Source organism: Lutjanus erythropterus, chromosome 1, assembly GCF_056507025.1.
Source record: "Lutjanus erythropterus isolate fLutEry1 chromosome 1, fLutEry1.hap2, whole genome shotgun sequence".
NCBI classification, from domain to species: domain Eukaryota; kingdom Metazoa; phylum Chordata; class Actinopteri; order Lutjaniformes; family Lutjanidae; genus Lutjanus; species Lutjanus erythropterus.
Window position 1 is genome coordinate 14,450,331 of NC_139317.1, and position 23,748 is coordinate 14,474,078.

Sequence of the window (23,748 nt, forward strand, 5' to 3'; positions counted from 1 at the left end):
GGTAAGGACAGGTACAGGAAAAAGTGTCAAATGTTAAGATTAATCCAAATATATGTTTAAAGTGTCATTGTAAAAATGTCAGGTCTGTTAATTTTAAGATAGTCTTGTTTCCAATGTTGTTATTGATCATAGATGTCAATAATTAATCTTAAAAAGTTGACAAACAGCCAATTGACAGGCTGTAATTGTTACAAGTGAAAGACTCTTTTATCCAATTAACTATTCCAAAAATTATCCATAAACTCGAGAATAATTCTCATGCAGTTCATGGTCATTCAAACAAATGAACTATTTTCAAAAATTCTGTAAATCTTGCTTTATTTTTTCACATTTAAATGACCATTTTGAAAGACTTAAAAGACCTCTAGAAGATTTGTCTCCTGAGATTGAGGTTGTTGATCACACATTATTCATAAACAGTGGAATAAGAGGACGAAGCCGCCGTGACGTCACGCATTGGTTTGTGGACCATTTTGTAACCTTAAGTTTAGAATTACGGGGGTTGCCATTTTGTATTTTTTGCAAACAGAGCATGCACAGTACCGACCAGAGCTTGAGCTGGTTGATGACATGCTGCAGCTTGGGCAGTGCTTGGTTTTGACTCGTCTGTTCATCAAGGCTGCGTTCAGCCCCGACCAAACATAGAAAAACACCCTATTGCAAGCGCACTGCACCGCCTATTTAAAACAGAGGTGTTTATATAATAGCCTGTTGCACACCGTCGCACACTGTTTCCAGGAAACGTCATTAAATCTGTAAATCGTAGCGAAACAGTGTGTACAGATTTCAGATTGAACCTGATCCACGGAGTAATGGTGAACATGATCTAATATGTTAATGAAAACATTTTAAGCAAGAGAAAGGCAATGCAGTAACAGAATCTTGATCAATATTTGATCGACACTGCTGAGCCCTTTGTTTTGCACTGGATGAACTGGATGATTCATATTTGTTTAAGTGTAATATATTTTTGCTGTCTGTGACACAAATAAAATAGCAAATAAATTTTAATTTATACATACTAGAACTTATTTTGCAGGAGATAAACTGGTCTGAAATCATTTCCCTAACCTTTCTAAGGTTTGTCCAGGGTGTAAAATTTGTCTGCGGCCCCTTCAGAGAACAAAAACGTTATACCACTTCCCTCCGTGCTTTTTTACATGCCTCCAATTTCTCCACGGACCCCCAACGGCACCCTGAACCTCCGTTTGACACAACATTCCCTGTACGTATCTGTGCAAATTAGAGCTCTGGCTGATATTATTAAAGTGTGAAGGCAGTACTGAACTATTAATTATCAATCAGGATGTAATTATATGGTAATTATGCTCAGCGGTTACAGGAGTATGTCACCGTGTGATTTGCACTTATGCTGAAATTCTTATTGTTCGAGGTTCAGCTGTTTAGTTTCTTTGGCAGATATTTAGACGTTTGTCATCCATCAAAATCACTTTGACAAATGCTTCTGCGGTGAGTCTGTTGATTCTGAGATTGGGGTTTTTTCCAGGTGTAATAAATATCAATCATCATGTTTGCTGTTACGTTACATTAGCTCCCAACCAGCAGTTTTCCCCCCTCTTAACACTGTTGTTGGTGCCCACTGGTCAGGAAACATGTGGCTTTGAATAACCCAGACCAACGACCTGCCTGATTAATGGGAAGCGTGTGTGCATGTGTGTGTGCGTTGGGGGTTTCCTCCATGTTGTTGATGGATGACAGCAGTTATGTGTCTTTCAGAGCATGTTCTCCGTCCTCAGGCTGCGTAGCATTCGAGTTTGCTGCTTCCGTCCAGTGTTTATGTGTCGAAACACCAGAGAGACGTTCATGTCTGATTCAGCTGTAGTTCCACACAAAACTGTGTGACCAACAAAGACTGATCACTGTGGCTGAACGGAGCTTTGCTGTCATGATGTGACATCCTTGTGTCTGATTCTGACCTCACCAGGGGATTTTGGTGGAAGTACTGAAGGACTGTACTTAAAGGGACACTTCACCCAAAAAAAATGAAAAAGAAAAAATAATTTTTCCTCTGGTCTGTCATACTATTTATCCATCTAGATTGTTTTGGATAGCAGCTGTAGAGCTGTCTGCCCTCTCTCTCTACACTTTCCATAAATCATGACTGAGTTACTCGAGACAATCCACAGACCTTGTTTTGAGCAGTTTCATGTATTTCTTGGATATTGTATCGTAGAAATGGTTCCTACATGAAACTGATTACAATAATATCCGTGGATTATATCGAGTAACTGATCTCTGGAAAGAGACATTGCTGTTGATTTTCTTCAGATGTATTTTTGGTGTTTTGAGCACCACAAGCATCCAGTCCCATTATATTGGATAGAAGACAGACATCTCTGTTATAAATCAAACTACCCAACAGTATGTACAAGTAAAGGTGAAACAATTAGTTGATTAATGAGTTGGTTGACAGAAAAGTAACCGTTAACTATTTTAACAATCGCTTATGTCATTTTCCATGAAAAAACATTTAATGGCTCCAGCTTCACAATTCTTACTGTTTTTCTGTGTGATTATTTTATTTATTATGTATTTTATTTAGAATTTAATGGTGAAATATGTTATATATTTACTGTAAAATAAAATCATAAAATGACAATGATATGTTGCCAGAGGTTCAAGAAACATGTTGAGATACTGACAACAGTGCTACAGCTTTTTATTTGGGCCCATAACTTGTGTTATTATTTGCCCATTTCATATTAATCAGAGTTCAATTTAATGCAGAATTTTTGCTGAATGACTAAGTGTCTCTTTATCAGAAATTGTTTAAATGGAGAAGATATTTATCACATTAAAATTGATTAATATGTCAATGGAGTCTGACAGACTGTGAGTCAGGCAGTCACTGAAATCCAGAGTGTGTATTTTCAGAGCAGTGGGCTTTTGTTTTCAGGATAATGGGCTTAGCTTCACATTTACAATTACAATGTTGCCCTCGTCTTGCACTCCTGCAGTATCCCTGCAGCCTGCCTGAGCTTCTTTGAGTATAGGGAGGAGGAAGTGGGGGAAACAACTGGCTTCAACCATAGATCATGTATTAAATACGATCTCAACCTATTTAATATAAAGTCTAAGGCTCCAACTCACTATTTAGACTGGAGTGCTCATTTTTGGATGCGCAGCTGTTACATATTGTTGCGTGTTGCTTTAAGATTTTTGAGGTTGGACAAAACAATCATTGTGATAGTGTCACTGTGGGCTTTGGTAACTGTGGCGGCATTTCTCACCATTTCCATCATTTTCACAAACCAAACAATCAGTCGGTTTATTGCGAAAGTAATCAGCAGATTAATCCCAGGGCAGGCATTGTACCACAGCCAAACCTCAAAGCACCCACACAGCCAGTTTGGCAGGCCTTGTTTTGAACTGGCTGTTGTGCCCTTAAAAGAAAGACTGCTGTCAAATGATGCATTTTATCTTGTGTTTCTAGTGTTACGTGTTCTTGCTAACATGTAGAGAATTCTTAATATGTCAAAACTTTTAAAGAGTTTGGCTTTATATTTTCCACAAAGAGCACAGGGAGGTTCTGTTTTATTCAAGCTGCTAATACAGTATGTTTTAAACGTTTTGTCACCACTAGGCTGCAGATGAAAAGGTTGTCTGACATTGACTGAGGTTGGTTACTGGTTTGATTAATGGTTTATAGTCTAGTTATATGTGTTTGAATTGATTACTGGCAGTGGCAGGTCAGGCTGATTATCAGCGAATACTGTTTAGTGCTACTACAATGTAATTATCAGTTATTATTATTGCACCAAACCCTTCATTTTGGCTTTAATGCCCCAATAAATTTTGTATTCATCAAAGTGGTCTTGCCCTAAAAATGACCCAACTCCAGCCCTTTAATTAATAATGAAAAAACTGTTGCAGTCTGATATAAAATACAATATAAGTATTTTTGCAGTGTGGTATTAATACTTTTACCTAACCACAGGATACGCCCTCCACCACCGCTGGTCTCTAGTGTTGGGGCAGTCTCAATTTTACTCTTAGATTAGCAGTTGACAGCTACTGACAGTTTCACGAGAATAGAAACGGACTTATTTTAAGCCGAAAAACTGAGTCAGACCCACGTTTCCACGGTAACAGAGGAAAACACGGTTCATAATTTGTGGTTGTCGAGCAAAGTTGTGGAGCGAGCAACAAGGAAGTGAAGAGTTTTTAGAGAGCGCAGTGACATGCTTTTGGAGACTATTGTGAGCCTGAGTGATGAATTAGCTGAAGTACTGCGTCCTCTGCTGCAGGTCTGCGGTGCACTGAGACGTTGTACTACAGGAAAAGCACAGTTGCGTTGCATTGTTGCACTCTTCACTGGATTTTCACATAAAATGTCCCTGGAACTGTTGAATTCCTCAGGAAGACTAAATTTTTCTGCTGCAGTGAACAGAGTCGAGCAGTTTGATGTGGTTGATCGGTCAGCAGTGTTTTTTTTATTTATTTAAAAAGTCTTTATTTATCTAGAATTACATGGTGAATGAGTCCTACATATGATAGTCCAGCACTAGCAATCTTATTGCTCAATTTAGAGTTCTATGTAAAGTCTGACCATTAGGTCAAAGTCCGTCTTTGTGAAAGCATCCCCCGGTCTGCGCCTGCAGAGAGATTTAACACAGATTTAGCCTTTGTGTGTGTGGGTAAAAAAAAAAAAACCCGTAAGAAAGGATAATGTAAATCAGCAGACAGCTAATGTTTGTATGTGAGTAAGTGAATAAGTAGGGCTCAGCTGAGGTGTTAATGAGCTGATAATTAGCTGTACATGTGAGAGAAGGAGTGAGAGACTGTAATTATTATGACTACATTTGAAATTTATAATTAGCTTTCATCAGAATTGTCCTGTTGTGACCCTGATACACACATTTTTTTTTTTTTTGGGGGGGGGGGGGGGGTTGCAAGACGCTACACTGGATGCCAAAACTGGGTGTTGCACTATTTCCCTTTTTGTACAGTGAGTGTTCATCATCATGCAAAATTTAGTTCTTTCTTTCTTTTTTTTTTACATTTTGTTTGACACATCTTTCTCTTTGCTTGTTGGTATTAAATTAGGTCAGAATGCAGAATAGAACTTCCTGAATAATACATGAAGAATACAGCATGTCTGTATTTTACGAGATACAGACACATGGAAGTCGTTTTTGAATATTTAAGGCAAAAAATTATGTTGTAGGCATGCTTTTAATTTCTAAATACTTGATTAAAGCTGTGGTAGGCAGTTTATTTTTTGCATCACTGGCCAAAAATTCCATAATAACGTTTCAACCTGATGTAATTCCTACTCTTGGCTCTGTTTTCAGACTTTTGGAAATCTCTTTATAGGAGACTTTGGCCAGTGACAGTTCGGTAAAAAACTGAAGCTCAGCATTTCTTTTTTCTCTCCATTCCTGTTTACTTACGGTGTGTGTGAAGTAAAAAAACAGCACTTCAAAGATGACACAGCGTAGTTTACCAACCATTATATCACACTTGATTCCATATAGACTGTTTTTTTTTTATTTTAAAATGTGAATGAATATTGTCAGGGTATAAAACCAATAATCTGTTGATCTTTGCAAATCAAGGCTTGATAGTCTTAACAACAGCGCTAAAAAATGTTTAAAACTGTTGGTCTGGTAGTTTAGTTTGTGGATCGTGCGCCTCATGCACTGAGGCTGTGAAGTCTCAGCAGTGACAGTGCGTTCGACTCGCTGCTCTTTACTGCAGTCATCTCAGAATCAGAATCAATACATTTGATTGAAAAAAAAAATCAACTTTATTGATCCCTTGGGGGAAATGGGTCAGGTTGCAGGTACTCACAATCAAGAATAGAAAAATATAAAGTATAGAGAAATCATAATACGAGGGAAAAATGGAAATGAAGTAAAAATATATAGATTCTACTGCAATATATAATATATAATATATAATATATAATACAACCCTCACCAAACCATCTTCCCCTCTCTCTCTCCCCCTTTCCTGTCATATCTTCAGTTGTCCTATCAATAAAGCCATAAAAGCCCCCCAAAAATATTTTTTTTTAAATTTAAATTGAAAATTATAAAATAGAAAGTCAAATTGAATTGTGGGTTTGGAGAATCGTGACACCCCTACCTGGGAGTCACCAACCCAGAATGTATTTGATGAGCAGAGAATGAGACTCAATTAATTGCAGATTGTTTAGTGCAGGCATTTTGACATAATTTTATAGGATATTTCTATTAAAAAAACACTAGAAAATGATTATATAAGTGTATTCTTTAAAAACAAAATTGTATAAATTCATAACTGTGTTTTGGTGTAACTTTCTAGCTCTTTTATTTTGAAATCACCAGTGTTTAGTGTGATTTGTCCCTCATAGACTAAACAAATAATGTTTCAGTGGGTGTCCTAACAAGAATAGACTTTAATGAATACAAGAATAATTATAGTGTGTCTATAAGCCATATCTCACGCACTCGAGTATATTTTTTTTCTGTCTTGAATCAGTGACGTTAGCTTTTTGTCCATTCAGAGGCAGATTAAGACGTCTCTGACTGACTGAGGGGACTTTTCCCAGGCAGCTTCCTCTGACCGCTCTGCTCCACATTGTTCCGGAGCCAGGGTGATATCCGACTGCGCAACTGTTTCCTGATGCTGGACCTGGCCATCTTTCACCAGGGAATGTCTGAATAGTCTAGGGTTACACTGAGGGGGCCGTGAGAGCTCTGTGTGTGTGTGTGTGTATGTGTGTGTGTGTGTGTGAATGTGTGTGTGTTTGGAGGGAAAGCTTGCTTATGTGTGTACCAACTCCAGGAGTTTGCCCCTTTTCACCCGTTTCAATCAGGACACTTCTGATCCAGTTTAACCTTTTACCCCCCCGCCCAACCACAATCACCACCACCGCCCCTCTCCCCCATCCCCCACCCACTCTTGTGGAGCCCCACTGTTAAACCCCCCCCTCCCCATCAACTCCCCCTCCCCCCAGAGGCTCGCTGAGGAGCAGGTGACTGATGTAGACTGTCGATATGGCCTACAGATAACATGAATAAAGGGCTCGACTCCCTCCACACCACACCACACCCACCCACTCTTCCTTCCCTCACTCCACCCCTCCTCGCGCAGCCCCTATGCAAATCTAAACACCCTCCCCTCCTCCTCTTACTCCTCCTGCCGCTCATTCATTGGGAGGGAAGCTTTGCAGCAGCTTCAACCAGCAGCAGAAGCAGCAGCAGCAGCAGCAGCAGCGTGGGCTTTGTTGTGGACTACTGCCGGGGAGAAAAGAGACGTGAGAGACACGCACGGAGACAACTGAGGAAGCAGCTGATCGAGGGACAGAAAACAGACAACGAAGTGCAGATGAGCAGAATATTTTAGAGAGAAAGTTAGGAAGAGGGAAACAAAAGACAAGAGAGGGGAAACAAATCAACACCAGCTGAAAGAAGAAAGAGTTTGAAAGAGAGAACCAGGAAGCAACTCTACTGAGTATTGCTACGGACATCATTACTGCGATTACTACTACTACTGCTACTACAAAAGCCGCAACTGTTTAAGTGCAGTTCTGCTTTTTTGGTGGGGATTTCCTGGTGAGTTTGATGTTTACCAAGTCATTATCTGTTGCTCTTCTCCATAAATGAAAGACAAACTTCTAGCAAGGCACAGTTTGAGTTGCCAGTGTTTCATTTGTTATGGGGTTGTGATTTAAAGGTTTATGAAGTGCCTGAAGTGAAGTGCAGGCACGTTGTTCTAGCAATAACATGTTTCATATTTCATGAGATTGTATTTTCTATGGAAGTACCAGTGCGAGAGTTGTAGAGCTTTTGGTTGTGGAGACATTTGAGGGGATATTTTTTCACCATTTTCTGGCACTTTATGCACCTAACAATCAATTAATTGTGAAAATAATCACTTTCAACAATGAAAATAATTGTTGCAGACCTAAGGAGTTTTATTTCCACTGAAGCTGAAGGTTAATGTTTGAAAGATTAAGAGTAAGCTTTAAGATTAGGTCTAAAAGATGTGCTGAATTGAAGTGCAGGCACATGTTTCATGGGACTTAATTTTTTTCTGTTTCTTTTTCTGTTTTCTGTGACTTATTTTTTTTGTTTCTTTTCTGTGGAAGTATCTGTTCCTTTTTATAATATGAGAGTTTTAGAGCTGCCAAAAAGTCAAAATTTCATGATTCCAGTTTCTTAAATGTGAATATTTTGTATTTCCCTTTATCTTTTATGGAATTAAATATAATATATTTGGGTTGTGGACAAAACAAGACATTTGAGGACCATTATTTGCCATTTTATAGACCAGTCATAACAAAGGCTAACAGATAGTGTTTTAAAAGTTTTTCAGCGTCTTGAATGTGAATATATGTTTGGACCGTTGACAAAACAAGACATTTTGGTTAACACTGATGGACATTTTATGGACCAAACGGTCAACTAATCGAGAAATAATTCGACATATTAATTGACAATTGAACTAATTTTTTAGCTGCAGCCCTAGAAAGTTTTATTTCCACTCAAACTTCCCTAAAAAGCAACAAGCAAACATCAGTGCACACATTCAAATGATTTCAGTCAATGACCTGCTCAATTCAGGAAGTACAAGTAGTGTCTTGTTTAGAGTGGTGGTTCTGTTCCAGGTAAGATTATTTACTAAAAAAAAAAAAAATCTCATACTGGCTTGGCTTGTTTTGGTAAGGCACAAAAATGGGAAGTGAAATCTGCTGTTCTCATGAAAGTTGCATGCTGTCTCACGAGTGTAGCAGCCTCCTGCTCTGGTGTAAATGATTAAAGCTGCTGTTTTCTTTGTTTAGCATGAGGACTTTTTGGACTGACTGGCATTCATTCAGATTCATCGTAAGACTGTAGAGACTAGGGGCCATTGCTAGTCAGAGTCTGCGGATTTAACAGTATTGTTGGCTATAATTAAAGTTGGAGCTCCATGTGTTTTTGATCATGTGTTTTTTTTTTGTGTGAGTAAAGCATCAGGAATTAGTTTGCCAAAGGCTCAGGCAAGGATTAGTGGATATCAGATATTTTAAGTACGCTCATTTTATGCACAAGTCTTTTTTATTATGTGAAGTTGTCGGCTCTGTTCAAAGGTGAACATTAACACGAGTCACAGTAGAACAATAGTGATTTTCTTTAAAGCTGTTTGACTTGTTGTGTTTAAACTTTGTGCCCTGGAGCTATGTAAGTTACTTCCTCTCTCTGTCACACAGTCTCACACACACACACACACACCTGAATCTGCAGGTCATCACTTTCATTCTGCTTCAGATTCATTCTAAAGTACAGTCCATATGTGTGTGTGCGTGTGTGTGCGTGTGTGTATGGTTGAATGGACTGTTTGCTGTGAGGGTGCTCGGCAGGCATGTGAGGGTGGGGTAATGGTGGTGGTGGTGGTGGGTGTTGTAATTAGATGAGAGGCAACTCTGTGGAGCCCCTCCCCCCACCCTCCAGACAGCAGACACACTTCTCAGCGACCCCGTTCTCATGCGTGCACACACACACACTCACGCACACACACGCTAACATGCGCACACGTTTCCTCGGGCTGCGGCTCACAGGTCAGCGGGTCGAGTTGGAATTATATAGTCATGATCAGGTCCATATGTCTCTGTTGTGTTGCACCCTGTTCATGCTAGAAATGCCGTGCTTACATTTTTAAAAAATCATTTTTGTGAGGACTAATAATTAGTTGTTTTGTTTTCAGTTAATCTGAATGATGTGTACAACATTACAGACTTGTTTAACTTAATGGTATTATCAGATATCACATTTTTTATCACATCTAAACACAGCAAACAACGTACAAACAATGCTGCTGTGTTTTCAGAATTTGAATGTGTCCTCTCAGACGGCCATTGGTTACTGTTTGTGGTGGGCAATACCACAAAATTTGGTTTTGGTCTGATATCAAGTAATACCAGGTACAGATATAAATACCAATATCAAGACTTTTCATCATTAAAAGTGGTTATTTATTTTCATTTAAGAGAGCAACAATGTCATAGTTTACTACTATTCTACCTTTGAATATATTACTTCTAAATAATTTTCCAAACGGGGCATTTCTTTTTATTATTCTCTGTTAATTACATAATTACTTATCTAGACACGAGACAGGTTTTAATGATAAATAATTGTTAATTAAACGAGTGATGACCGGCACAAACACACAGCAGCAGCAGAGATGCAAATATTGCAGCACTAAGAAGAATGTCCACGTGGCCAGGATGTTATTTTAGTATTGATAGGCTGTGTATTGGTATCGATACTTTGGGGATCGATCTGCCCGCTCCTAGTTACTATTGATTTTCATACGATAAAGAAATGGATGGAAACCAATGGCTGCCAGGAACTGAAAGATACCTTAAATGAAAATTAATTTGCAACAATTGTGTAAATTAAGAAATTGTTTTTCTGTTTAATGTAAAGTATACACGACTTGTAGTTAACGAGCTAAAATTGGGGCAAAACGCACCTGATTTTTTCCTTTAACCATTTTACTAGCAGCCTCCCAATTATGGCTCAGTTGTTAAGTCTTTGCAACTGAACATTGTTCAAACTCTTTTTTTTATACACCATCCAGGTTCTCCCCACAAAAAGCCAGTAGGATTTTTTTGTCCATGGGACTTTTGATTAGTGCAGAAAATAAACTCTGTGGTGAACAAATGTTTGTGATACTGACATGTTTTGTACAGCACGACAATCTTCAGAAATGAACACCATGACTTAAGTGTAAATGTGATCTCCAGAAGTAAAAATAGGGTGAAATAGCTGAAAAATCTATCGTGATAGTATAGTTTCATATCGGTTGAAACAATATTTATTGATAATGTAAGTTGTGACTGATGACATGCTGTGTACTCCAGTGGGAGGCAATAATCAAACATCACAACATGTTTTACCAAATTTGTGATGAACCAGATTTGTGATAAATAATCATTAGTAATGTGGATATAAAGACTAGGTGGGTGAAGTTATATTAATAGGAGAAACTAGAACAGTTTGGTAATTTCAGAAAATTAGATCATTTTACTGTAATGCTGCCTTTAAAACGCTTAAAACTTATGTCATATTGCGATATAACGAAATCCAAAATCTAAGACGATATCTAGTCCTATATCACCATATGATAGAATATCGATATATTGCCCAGCCTATAAGTAAAAAGCTAATGTCAGGCTGTAAATGAACTAAACCACCGTTGCATGACTTCGAGGTCACCCCAACTAAGTGATTTGTGTTTGCCATGATGACATTTAATGTCTCTGACACAGGGAGCTTCAAAATTCAGAAGTGAGGTATATTTTTATATAATTTAGGCCATAGAACAAGATTTCTTTAACTACAGACTTTATTTCAGTCACCTAACAAAAACCCATTGACTCCAAGTTGAGCAAAAAATGCTAATTTCTAGGTTTTAGGATTCATTCCTTCAGCACTCTATATGCCAGGCTGTATTTAGCGGAAACAGTGTATAAAGTGATGCTGAAGACATTTATGAATAAATCCACTTGATGAAATGCTGCAGCCATAAAAAGGCACAGAGACTTGGGTTTGAATATTAAGAACCTGAAGAAGCTGATAGAGAATATATGATACTGTCAGACAGTGTGGAATGAAGTGCATTTATAAGCAGATTTTCTTTGAAAGTTATGGTTAAAATGCAGAGGTGATTAATCTTTTTTAAATAAATGTGATGATAAACTAATATACAGTGGAATATGACATTAATCACCGGCGTGGAAAGCGTATGCGTTGCTTTAGCGGCTGTCACGTAACGTGAACGGATTAGATTTTCAGCGAAAGATCAGAGAAGGCCCCCCCGATTCAGACTTCCTCCGGTGAATTAAAACCTGCTGATACTGATTGGTACCCTGCAAACAAATTTTGATCTGCCTTTGTAGGGCTTATGACTCGGAGCTCAGCGTGAATAAGTGTGCCACTGTGCGAGCAGGTTGGTATCGCCGCTCCTCTGAGAGCACGCTTTGTGTGACCGCTCCCGGTGAGCGTCTGAGCCCTCGCCCTCTGAAACAAAACACTGCTCTATTCTACGCCCACTTTCACTCATTTCCCAATTAAGCAGCTTTCAGGGTGCCCCGGCTGGCCCCTCAGAGAATACTGTAAACCTTCTATAGTCTCTCCATATCGCCGCAGTCAAGGAGGCTCTAATGAAAGCCCCGGCCCCTCGAGAGCCTCCACATGCACTCTCAGGCCCCTGCTCTCACCAAGCAGTTGCGTTTTGTATTGAAATAGGAGATGGTTATCATTCTTTCTCTCGCCGCTTTGCTCTCTTTCGTTCAGATCATATCTCAGAGTCACGCTCAGTCACGTTCACAGCTAATGAAGTCAGAAGGGGGTGATGGTGCCACTGTTTTTTTCTTCTTAACAACGGTTATTGCTTTTTCCTCACTTCATTGTCACTTTCTTTCTGTTTTAACACCTAAGATGATTGGCATTTTGGAATAATATGTTCTCTCCTGTGCAGAGACTTTAAGTTGGAGGGTGTCTGTTGGATAGGGTGCCTTCAAAGAGATTGCTAAATGTTTTTCAAGCATTTTTTTTAGGCGGTTTTTGTTTTATTTGGAAAGATCTCCAGCTACACTTGAACAAGGGGCAGAATGAGTTCATGATCAGTAGTTTTAATCCCAGTGTACTGTATAGAGTCTGACCCCTTAGACCAGCCAGGCTGATAATATCACAGATACAACACCTTTAAAAAGTATTCATCCAACTTGGGTTCATCCAAGTTTTAAAATGAGACAGTTAAAAAAAATAACCTGGCAATCAGATAAATCTGCCAGCCCATGTTTCATTTGCTCTGGCAGATGTGTCTGTCCACCGTCCTGTTCAAACAGATGTCCACCAGCCCTGGATCTTGTTGGGCCAATCCGAACCGTTTCTTTAATATGTTGGGGGTTGGTACAATGACTGTCGGACGATATCCACATTTCAAGTGTTCAACGCAGCAAAAAAAAAAAAAACTCTCTGTCAAACTGTTTACCTGTAATTTGAGAAAGTTTGAGACCAGGCTGCCGTTTTTGTCCTGCTTGAAAGCAGCGTCACGCAGCACTACGTCACACAGTTCGCTGCTCTGATTGGGTTGAAGTCTGTCCACTGAAAATCAACATAAAGACCATCATCGGACTCTCACACATATAAACCAAGTCTAATAAAATGCCTTTAAATGGTTTGGTTCTACCAAAGTGCCGATTTAAAGACACTGTTAGTTTGAGAGAGATATTTGAGTAGATATGTTAGTTTTTGAATTAGTGTTGCATTTGTATTATTGACAGCAATAACTAAATTTAAAATTTTACGTCACTTCTGTCAATATACACTCCAATGTGTTGGTATTTGTGTAGGTCAGCTGATGAGTAATAAGAAATGACAGTACAATGCCAGAGCCATGTTTTCAAAAGGTGCATTTTTGTTTCATCTTTGAATCTTGTGTTTCCTACATCAACTTAAATATCTTTTATTATATTCTTGCTTAATGATTTTAAAACTTATTTATTTATTTAATATTACTGGTTTTACAAGGAGCCACTGTAAAAGTCCCAGCAATTAGTATATGTTTAAAATTTTAACTATCACTAAAATTGTGTTTGATTACCATGCTTTAGAAAACTCACAGTAAATACTGTCAAGCATCTACCAAAGCAGCTGTTTTGTGCTTCAGTAAAAACACTGACATCACAAAGGACACAATGCCATTTCAAATTGTTGTGAGGTTTTCCATATAAAACGTGGTCAAATGATTTCAGTGCTTGTATGAGTACTTTATGCTGATATATTGCGTTATCAGATTTTTAAACTCCCAATTGACACCAGCCTCAAGAATCCAATATGTAGTGCTGTATGTGGTTTAAATCCTATCAGCATAATCACTATGTGAGCTGTGTTGCTGGAAGCAGAAGGCTTGAGGAATCGTCTAGCAGGCAGGTCTCTCGGGGAAACGTGACTTTTGACTCTGATTTCAGTGTGGGGAGGGGCTAAATACAAAAGGCCTGCCAATCTCAGAGGACTCCGAAAAATCAAAACAAATCTCCTTTGCAGGACCACTCAGTTGTTTGTTTGCCTCCGTCTTTTGTCTCTCGAGGTCCAAATTTCCTTTTCATTTTCGGAAAAAGCAAGCAAACACTATGAATACTGTCCTTAGGATGTGCTGATGTGTGAAATTTCTAGTAATGCAAACCTCGTCTCAAGGACCTACAGCAAAGTTGATTCTCTGCAGGTCTTTGTTTGAAGCCTCTGTGTGAGGACAGAAGGCAAATCTAATTATGTCTTTTTTGTGCCTGCGTGTTGATATTTTGTGCTGTGTATCTTGTGGACTTTAAGGCTGAGTTGCACCAACAAGGATTTGTTTTTAGACCTGACTAAATCATAGTTTAACTTTAAATTATGTTGCACCAAACCTTTAAACTAGCTTGAAATGAGGATTAAATTTAGGTCTCTCGTTAAACCTCAATTTAGTTTTTACTTTAAAACTAGATCAAATTTAATTCTGTTGCACAAAAACTTTAAACTCAAATTTAAAATGTGATCCAGTATTAACTTAAAACTTACAATTGAGTAGGTTTAACTTTTGAACTCGCTGCCTTTTTGAGTTGGATTGAGCAGAATAATTCTCAGCCATCATAAGTTGGCTAACCAGGTTTTTAGCCAACTTGCAAACAATGTAAGGTTTTGTGAATATTTTAGATTCCAAACAATATATCCTTTTTTTAAAAAAACCTTTTAGCTAGCTACCAATATAACATTTTCTTTTACTTCTGAGCAAACAGTGTAACAACCAATGTTATGCTTTCATGGCTTTTTAGCTGCTAGTAAACAATGCAATGTTTTGTTGTTGTTTTCTTTCCATCTTTCTTTCTTTCTTACTCTATGTAACTTTGGTTTACTAAACTGAGATTAGTTCTTAATTTTGCAACAGAGCTCTGCTTAATTTTACATCTGAATCTCCTCATTTTAAACTTGTTTTGACTCAATTTTAGAACCTATTAGATTGGAACTAATCTTAGATTAGTTCTGGGCAATACACAAACAGGAGTTTGCTTATGCTTTCATGTTAACCGTTGTTGTTAATGACTTAAAAAATGTGGGGGCATGAACTTTTTTTTTGGCTTCAGAAGGGGGGTCTGCCAGAAAAAGTTTGGGAACCAACGGATTAGTTTAATCTCTGTTTGTGCAACCCAGTCTTAATTCTCAAGTTCATGTTATGGTCATATTATGACTTCTCCAATGATTTTTAGTGTAATGCACTGTAACATGTGGATTACAAAGAGAATAACAACATATTCTTTCATTTTTTCCCCATGTCTCGTCTCTTCCAGTTACCCTTCCGGGTGCTCTCCTCGCTCCTGTTTCTTCCTCTTCATCCTCCCTCACTACACGTCGCTCCTCTTCAAACTCCTCCTCCTCCATGCAGACCTCATACCGACTGCCCAACCCCTTGCCACCCCTCCCCGTGCGCAAGGGTGTCCGAGGTCGTCGTCCCAAATCCCAGACGATTGCTTTGTTGAAGGCAGCGGCTGAGGCTGCGGCGGCAGCGGCAGTAAATGGAGCATCACAGAGCCCTGCCAGAACTGGCTCTGAGGCTCAACTGGCCCCCAGACCACACAAGAAGCGAGGACCCAAGCCCAGGAGCAAGGTGAGATGTCAGAAGAGTTGTAATCCGTTATGCCGCGGTCCAGTGACCCTGCCAGTTTCTGTTTAAAGTATTATGGCAGAAATGATTTTGATAAAGAGGAGATGGGGTCAGAGGTGGACCGTTTGAGTGCGAGAGGAGTTTCTGTGGATGTTTATTTACGAAAAATGAGTAGAACTGCTTTGCTTTTGGAAGCTGCTTCAGTGTGGTTCATGTACAGCAGTGGAAGAGTTAAAACACACCTTTAATATATAATTAACTTGAAGCCTTTGTAGGTTGCAGAGAGCTAATGAGAGAGGGTTTGTTTGTTTTTTGCTTCAGAAGAAGCCTCGGGTGGCACAATCCCTGGGGACACCATCAGTTACAGCTCCACCTCCAGAGAGCCGACTGAGCTCCAGCCACGTCTCAGCAGACAGCAACCATAGCAACGGCTCAAATGTAGTTTGTACAGGTAAGTTGGATAACAGACACAACTGAGTCTGATGTCTTAAAGCTGTAGTATGTAACACTTCTGCATAAAAATGTCTAAAAACTAGGGCTGTCAATTGATTAAAATATTTAATCAGGATTAATCACACATTTTTTATTTGTTCAAAATGTACAGGGATATTAATCAAAAACAAATGACAAATATTGTCCAGAAACCCTCAAAGGCACTGCATTTGGCATAAAAAATATGCTCAACTAATAACATGACAAACCCAAGCCCATCAAGCTCATACCGACTTGCTTAACATTAACGCCAAAACGCACTAAAAGTTAAACTTTTACCTGGTTTCAGCTCGATCAGCACTCGCTTGTCTCCCTCCTCCTATACTTCTGCTTGCCTAAACAGACACGCCTGTTTACATTGTTGGGTGACAGAAGCTCGTGTTTTCACGACTGCGAGCTGATTCATTTCCAGCTGCTGATTCAAACTGTTGTTCAGGCCAATAAGAATGTGCGTTAATTGAGCATCAAAAAAATGTGGCGTTAAAAGGAATTTGCGCTAACGTGTTATTAACGCGTTAACTTTGACAGCCCTACTAAAAACACTAGACATATGTTGCATATTTTTGTCAAGTTGTGTACTTAAATTATCCCAGATGTTTTCAACAACACTGTAAAAAAATAAGTTGAGACAACTCAAAATTTCAAGGCAACTTACTGCAATAGATTTTTAACTTTTCAGCCTAATTTTCATGTTTTGAAGGAAACTGAAATTTGTTTTTTTTGCCAGCCTGTAATCTTTAGTTGAGATAATTTACTTTTCCACTTTAGATGAACTTGAATCTTTGAGTTTTAGAAAATAAAACATTTGGGTGCCTGAAAATTAAATGGTTTTAATTCAAGCTAATGATCTCAACAAATGATTAGTAGTTGGTTAACCTTTTTCAAACTTTGTTTAATGTATACTCATGGATACATGTCAGTTTGCTTCCTATTAGCCTGAATCGACAGTAAAAAGAAAAAATGCAGCAATGTTTTAGTAGGTTCATTTTTTCCACCATTTAATCATCTTGGTGTCATTCCAGTCTGTGTCTATGTGAACAAGCACGGTGACTATGGCCCACATCTTGACCGAAAACTGGTGCAGCAGCTCCCAGACCACTTCGGTCCAGCTCCAGTCAACGCAGTGCTGCAGCAGGCGGTTCAGGCCTGCGTGGACTGTACGTACCAGCCCTCTGTGCTGTTGTCGTTCCTACAGAGCCAGTCACACACAGGAGGAGAGGTCATCAGAGGTAAGTATAATGAAGACCAACTAGAAAACTAGAACAACTACTCGAGAGTATTAGCTGCTTTTAACCATTGATTTTCAGTGCTTTATCATTACCAAGCATTCAGTTAAAAAGAGTTTCTGTTTCTCCAAATTCTGCACTGCTCAGTGGTCACAGTCACCTCTCCTGCTTTCGCACCTGTCATACATTCGGGTATGCAGAGAGCTTTTTTGATATTAAAAAAAAAAAAAGTAGCAAATCTTCTCTTTTGAGAAGTTGGAATCAGCAAATGTTGGGAATTCCACGTGAAAAATTACTAATGAGTAAACACTGTTGAGTAACTATTTACCCATCAACGTTTTGGCAGATTTTTCTTTTTACATTTGGACAGAGCCAGGCAAGCTGTTTCTCCCCATTTAAAGTCTTTATGCTAAGCTAAGCTAACCAACTGCTGGCAGTAGCTTCATAATTGCCACACAAACATGAGAAGTCAGTAAAATCTCCTATAATCTCTTATCTCTTCTCATTTTTGGCAAGCAAGCAAATATGTGTTTCCCAAACTGGTGAACTACTCCTTTAAAAGTCACTTCTCGAAAAGCAGCGCTGGATTAATTCTAATGTATTCCTAACGTCATAAAGCCTGGATAGGCAATCAGCCAGGTGAAATTGGTTTAAGCACACACTCATGGGTCAGGGGTGGTGTGTTTGTGGTTGTGTGTATGTGTGTGTGTGTGTGTGTGTACGTGAGGAGAAAGAGAGGAGGAATAAAAGACAGTGCCTGTGGCAGAAGCTGATGTGAGCATTGTGTCTGTAATCAGAAATGACATGTGCGTCTAACCTGGTTTGGGATGCTGGGATTGGGTCTCCCTTGGGGGGCCGGATTGGGAAGGCTATGGGTGAGGCTGGGCGAGGAGGGAGGGGTTTAATTTGTGGATTTGTGCAGGCTTGGCTTGGGTGGGTGGGAGGGTGTAGTGCAGTGAGGGACGGGGTGAAAAATGCGGGTTTGTGCTTATAAAGGGAGGGTGCTAACCCGAAACCATCTGCTGCTTTTCTTTAGCTGGGAGTGCATACACTGTGTGTGTGTGTGTGTGTGTGTGTGTGTGTGTGTGTGTGTGTGTGTGTGTGTGTGTGTGTGTGTGTGTGTGTGTGTGTGCGCGCATACTGCACACAGCCTAATAGCGGTTTGTGTTGTGCCCCCCCCAGTGCGGTCAGAACATGGTATCCGCTACGTGAAGCTGCCCTCCGCCTCCAGTACGTCCTCTGTGCTGCGGTTCCTGGAGAACATGTGCCAACATCTGGAGAGCGACAGTCTGTTCAGCTCGCAGCCGTTCAGCCCCTTCAACAACAACAACAACACACGCTTCTACAACAGGACCAAGTCAGGTCAGCAGAACTGTGGAGGGAGTATTTAAGGGACAGATTATTTTATGTGAGGTTGTATGCAGTACTTCTGGATAGTCAGTGTGTTACCAACAGTAGATTTTAATTGGCACAGCCCCAGTTTGGAGGAGCGGAGAGTACCAGCACAGAAGCTAAGCAATGTACCGCTGTGGGCAAGAGCAGCAGCAAAACATATTATAGCCACCCTAGAAAGGACCACCTAAAAAAATCAATATAGGTGTACGTGTACGCTATATTTAGAATATTTTACCACTTTACCTTGCTGTCAGACAGCCTTTTCTGATGGAAAACTGCTGTTGTGTTAGCCAAACATCGCTCTCTCCAAACCACCAATCTCCTTAAAAAAACAGAGCTGGCCTGCTGCTGCCTAGATTGAGCAGTTTGTTTGTGTTATTGAGTTACTTGGGTGTTTTACATGGTTAGTTCAAAATCACCAAAGTCACGCAATAAAAAAACAGATGGACCAGTTGAGGCAGCAGTAGTCCAGCAGCTCCCGTGTTCTGCAAATTAAAATTACATGTTGTCCTTCTGGAGTTTGGTTGTTTTGGAGAGTGCGATATCACACTCTGTCAAGTAAAGTCAAGTGAAGTTAAGAGAAGTGGTGAAAATATTCTTAATGCAGCGCACTCTTAAAATTATCTAGGTTTTTTTGGGGTGGACCTTTTTTAAGTGGCTGAATTGTGTTTTGCTCCTGACGTGTCCACGGTAGTTAGTTGTGTAGCTTCCTTGCTGGTTCTCCCCTCTTTTTAGTCATTGTGTATGTGTGATGTGCACATGGCTTAAACTTTTTTCTTATAAAGCTATGCAACAACTTTCTTCAAAAGTTATATCTATAGAGTGATATGGCAATAATTTGCAGGATTTTGTTTCAAAAAAGTCACAGTTAATGTGGTTCTGTGTTCTGTGCACTTCTCCTGTAAATTGAATAATATACAAATGAATATGTTCTAAGTTTAGAGAATCCAACAGTGTTACCACATGTGCGCTCAGGTGTTTTTTACTTGAAGCTGTTGACCTCTGTCATTCATGATCTCAGACATTTTCTTTGGAGTAAATCTTCTTACATAATTCAGTCACATTATGACTGTGTGCAATATTCCTGCATGTTTTCAGTTATTGCTCACATGGTCTTAACAGCATCGTTCTCACCTTTTCTTGAAACAGAACCACAGTCTCACACCGAGAACAGTGTCTCCAATGACGATTCCACAAAGGAACCTGCTCCAAGCACCCGCCCCCTTCACACAGCATCCGACTACAGAGCAGCAAAGAAGGAGCGGCCATATTACCCCGGACAGACACACACACCGCCACCCCTGCGACGCGTCAGCTCCAACACAACCGAACTTGGGCCAATGTGTGCACACAGACGAGTGGAGGGTAGGCTTAACTACAGACCGCACTCATCAGGACAAAATGTTTATTAGAGTTAAAATTAATGCAGAATATTCACAGAATAAGTAGGTGTCTGCAGTCGCTGAACACCAACTCCAGAATGTGTATTCTCAGAGAAGTGGGCTTTTGATTTCAGGATAATGGGTTTAGCTTCGACAGACAATTGACAGAAACTTAAAAGAATAACTTTGCTGATTCAAGTCTCTTTTGTTTAGTCCTGGACAGAACCGCTATAACGTTAAATCGCCTCACTGCTGTACTACCGGTTGTCAAACTGACTTCCTTTGGTTTTAGAGGCTGTGTCCCTGTCTATTAGGTCCGCTAACTGAGCTAATTAGCTAAATTAGCCAGCTACAGCACAGTTAGCAGCAGTGTGATCTCAGTGTTGCAAGACCAAAAAGTCTGCGTTGCAACAATCTCCTGATGATTTTGTCCAGGTCTAAAAGCAAGGCGAAGCTCTCGGATGACGGGTTTTTGTTTGCAACAGATAAATGAAAATTTGTTTGACTAAGACTCTTCTCACTGACTAACAGTTCAGTAGACTATTCAGGGTCAGCCCTATTTCACAGACATTTTTGACCCAATGCCTTGTTGACATCTTACAGTAAAATTGCCAAATAAAATCCTGAGCTGATGGTGTGATATTTGTTAAAAGTATTAGTTTGATTTGATTTTCTCACTCACTCTGTTACCCTCTACAGCAGCGAGCTCAACAACAGGCCCAGACCACATGAAACAGGACAAGGAGGGTTCAGGGAACGACACGTCTTCCTGGTCAGTCGATGATGTCATACGGTTCGTCCAAGAGGCTGATCCCCAAACTCTCGGGCCGCACGTCGAACTGTTCAGGAAACATGTGAGTATTTAATAATAATAATAATAATAATAATAATAATAATAATAATAATAATAATAATAACTTTATTTATATAGCACCTTTAAAAACAGAGTTTGCACATTGCTTTGACAGACAAAGCAAAAGAGAGGGAGACCAAGGACACCTTTATTCTATATGAACTGTCTTCTTTGTCTGCTTAAAGGGACAGTTCAACCCAAGATATTTTTTTCTCTTACTAATAGTGATATTCATCTATCTAGATAGTATCGGTTTGAGTTACAGTGTCTCTTTCCATAATTTTGAACAACAGGGCCAGGCAGACATCTCTACAGCGATATATCACCAAAAGTTCAAAACTGGAGCTGCATGCGGTTCTTTTGCCACTCTACAGTGGCTCGCTGTTTCTTTGACCAAAATAAATTAAATGGAAAAGAATAATAGTTGTTATTTTAAGGTTTAAATTTTTTCACTTATTATTATAGGCCTAAAGGGACTCTTACATTCTCCAATTGTAAAAAATGTGTAGCCTATACACTGAATGAAAAAACAAGGAAACACATATTTCATCAATAAAATGTGCATCATAGCTTAGCTCAGAATCTTTTCCTCTACATTTTGCTGGTGGCTAGTCTTAAAGTCCTGCTAGGCTAGCTATGGATGCTAATTCCAAAACAGGAAGAGTCTCAGAGAAAAATATAGCATTGCTGCAGCTCCAGACTATTTCTTTTGCTTTTTGGACAAAAGTGGCTCTTTTGATAGCAAAAGTTGATGACCCCTAGGCCAGAGGGAAAATGTATATTTTTGATTATTGGGTGAACTGTCCCTTTTAAAGGTCATCAGACTGCAAGACTGACTGTGGTACTTCATGCAGATGCCTGGTTAAATAAAGTCTGCCTCAGCTCTCAGTCTCCATGCTCAAGGCAAATCAGACCAGAATCTCCACCATTCAGCGCCTTAATCAAGTCATTGTCATTTTGATGGAATTGTTCTGTTTGTAATGTGCCCCCCCGCTGACAGCGACTCCTCTCTCTGCAGGAGATTGATGGCAAAGCTCTGATGCTGCTGCGCAGTGATATCATTATGAAGTACATGGGACTGAAGCTGGGCCCGGCGCTCAAACTCTGTCATCACATCGAGAAGCTGAAACAGACCAAACAGTAGAGGACGAAGGCACTCGGTTTTCTCACTGGCAACCAAACACACAAACACGTATTATTCTACAGGGACGTAGTGCAGTGTACATCCACCTGAACAGAGTCAAAGCTACCATTTAGGTCAAGTCTTCTGTTTTTTTAATGTGTTTCTTTTTGGGGTGGGTGAGTTTGTGTATTTTAATAACTTGCTGGGAGTTTACAAATAATAACTTATACATTATATGAACTCAATCCAGTTTTTTTTAATCAAGCTGTTTAAATTTTGTATTTTTGGCCAATAAAAAAAAAAGTCAGTAGTAGTTTATTCTGGGCAGTGCAGAGAAAGTTTTAAAACAGTATTTAGACTGTCATGCTTGGAAATAAAAGGGTAACACTTTATTATAACCATCAATAATCAATGGTATATTGATAGATAATTAAACTTAATTTTATTGTTACACACAATGAAATTGTAATAAATGTTTACTAAGTATTGAATAATGCCACAATTGATGCTATTTCATCATGAGTTTGTGTAATACAGTATAAAATAAAATTTGTATTATGTATCATAGCTTATTTGAGATGATAATTACATTACAGTTTTAAACTATTTTATTGTTAAAAAACAAAAAAATTCAAAAATGTAAATTATAGCTTTAATAATAATTAGTAAACATTATTATGATTCTGTTTTTTGTTTACAGTGAAATACTACCTAAAATTGAATTAATATCAATTTACCATTTATTCTTGACAGTTATTAGAACGTGTTACCAAAACAAGTAACTGAAACTAAAACTGATCAATTCACTGAATAAACAAAATATGAAAAATCCACATCATTAAAATAATTTCAGATCTTCTTTTTGCTTTTTCATTTAAAGGAAAAATTGGGGGATATGCATCAGTGAATTAATGACCACAGTATTTCTAAAATCCTGGCTAATGACCCTGATGTGAACATTTTTTTTAATTTTACTGACCATAGTTTACTTTCACACTAAAACAGAGACACAGGACAAGAATTCATCATTTGCGTAAGAATAATTAGTATCAGCTATCTGAGCATTAAGTATGATTTTTATGTTACTGTGTTTATGCCTTATTATATATGACAACTGGAGTCCATAAATTAGCAAACTTTTAATTTACCTTTATATTTTGACTTGTAGAAATACAATTAGATGTTCGCTGTAGGTTTTTGCAGCTTTATCTCATCAGATATCCGGTTGTTGAAGTATTTTTGCCCTGTTTAGAATTTCAGGATGGACGCTCTGCACTTAAGATTGGGAAAGTTAGTTCAGGTACTGGCAGCGAACATCTCGCTGCAACATCTCTAACAATGCAATAAAGTTTCTGAGTGACTGTGTCTGGTACAGACTGTCAAATTTAGTTTATGCAAGCCAGTGAATGTATGAAGTCACGAGCATCATTACTAGTAGCAGGTGCTGAACGACAGGAGTGCCCCAGTGACGTGAATGAGAAGCGTTGAAAGGTTTTCATTCCAAAATGCTGAAGAAGTTAATCAGTGGTTCCCAAACTGGGGGGGCAGGCCCCCCTGGGGGGGGGGGCGCACAGAGCCACTGCGGGGGCGGTGTGGATGACCAGGCGAGAAATATAGAGGAAAACAAAGTTAAATGAATAT

The 23,748-nt window shown here is 39.1% G+C and overlaps 1 protein-coding gene across 2 annotated transcripts in view; it reads left to right on the plus strand.

Annotated features, from left to right (window-relative positions):
• Nucleotides 1–23,434, plus strand: part of scml2 (Scm polycomb group protein like 2) — a 32,133-nt gene extending 8,699 nt beyond the window's left edge. The window contains exons 7-13 of one of the 2 annotated variants that reach the window (XM_084714406.1): nt 15,323–15,639; nt 15,958–16,087; nt 17,151–17,357; nt 18,537–18,716; nt 19,899–20,114; nt 20,831–20,985; nt 22,003–23,434. In XM_084714406.1, the coding sequence (XP_084570532.1) occupies nt 15,323–15,639; nt 15,958–16,087; nt 17,151–17,357; nt 18,537–18,716; nt 19,899–20,114; nt 20,831–20,985; nt 22,003–22,128 (1,331 nt within the window). In that variant the 3' untranslated portion in view covers nt 22,129–23,434. The remainder of the gene's footprint in view (nt 1–15,322; nt 15,640–15,957; nt 16,088–17,150; nt 17,358–18,536; nt 18,717–19,898; nt 20,115–20,830; nt 20,986–22,002) is intronic. The other variant, XM_084714412.1, reaches the window with a different exon arrangement.
• The last annotated feature ends 314 nt before the right edge of the window (nt 23,435–23,748 follow it).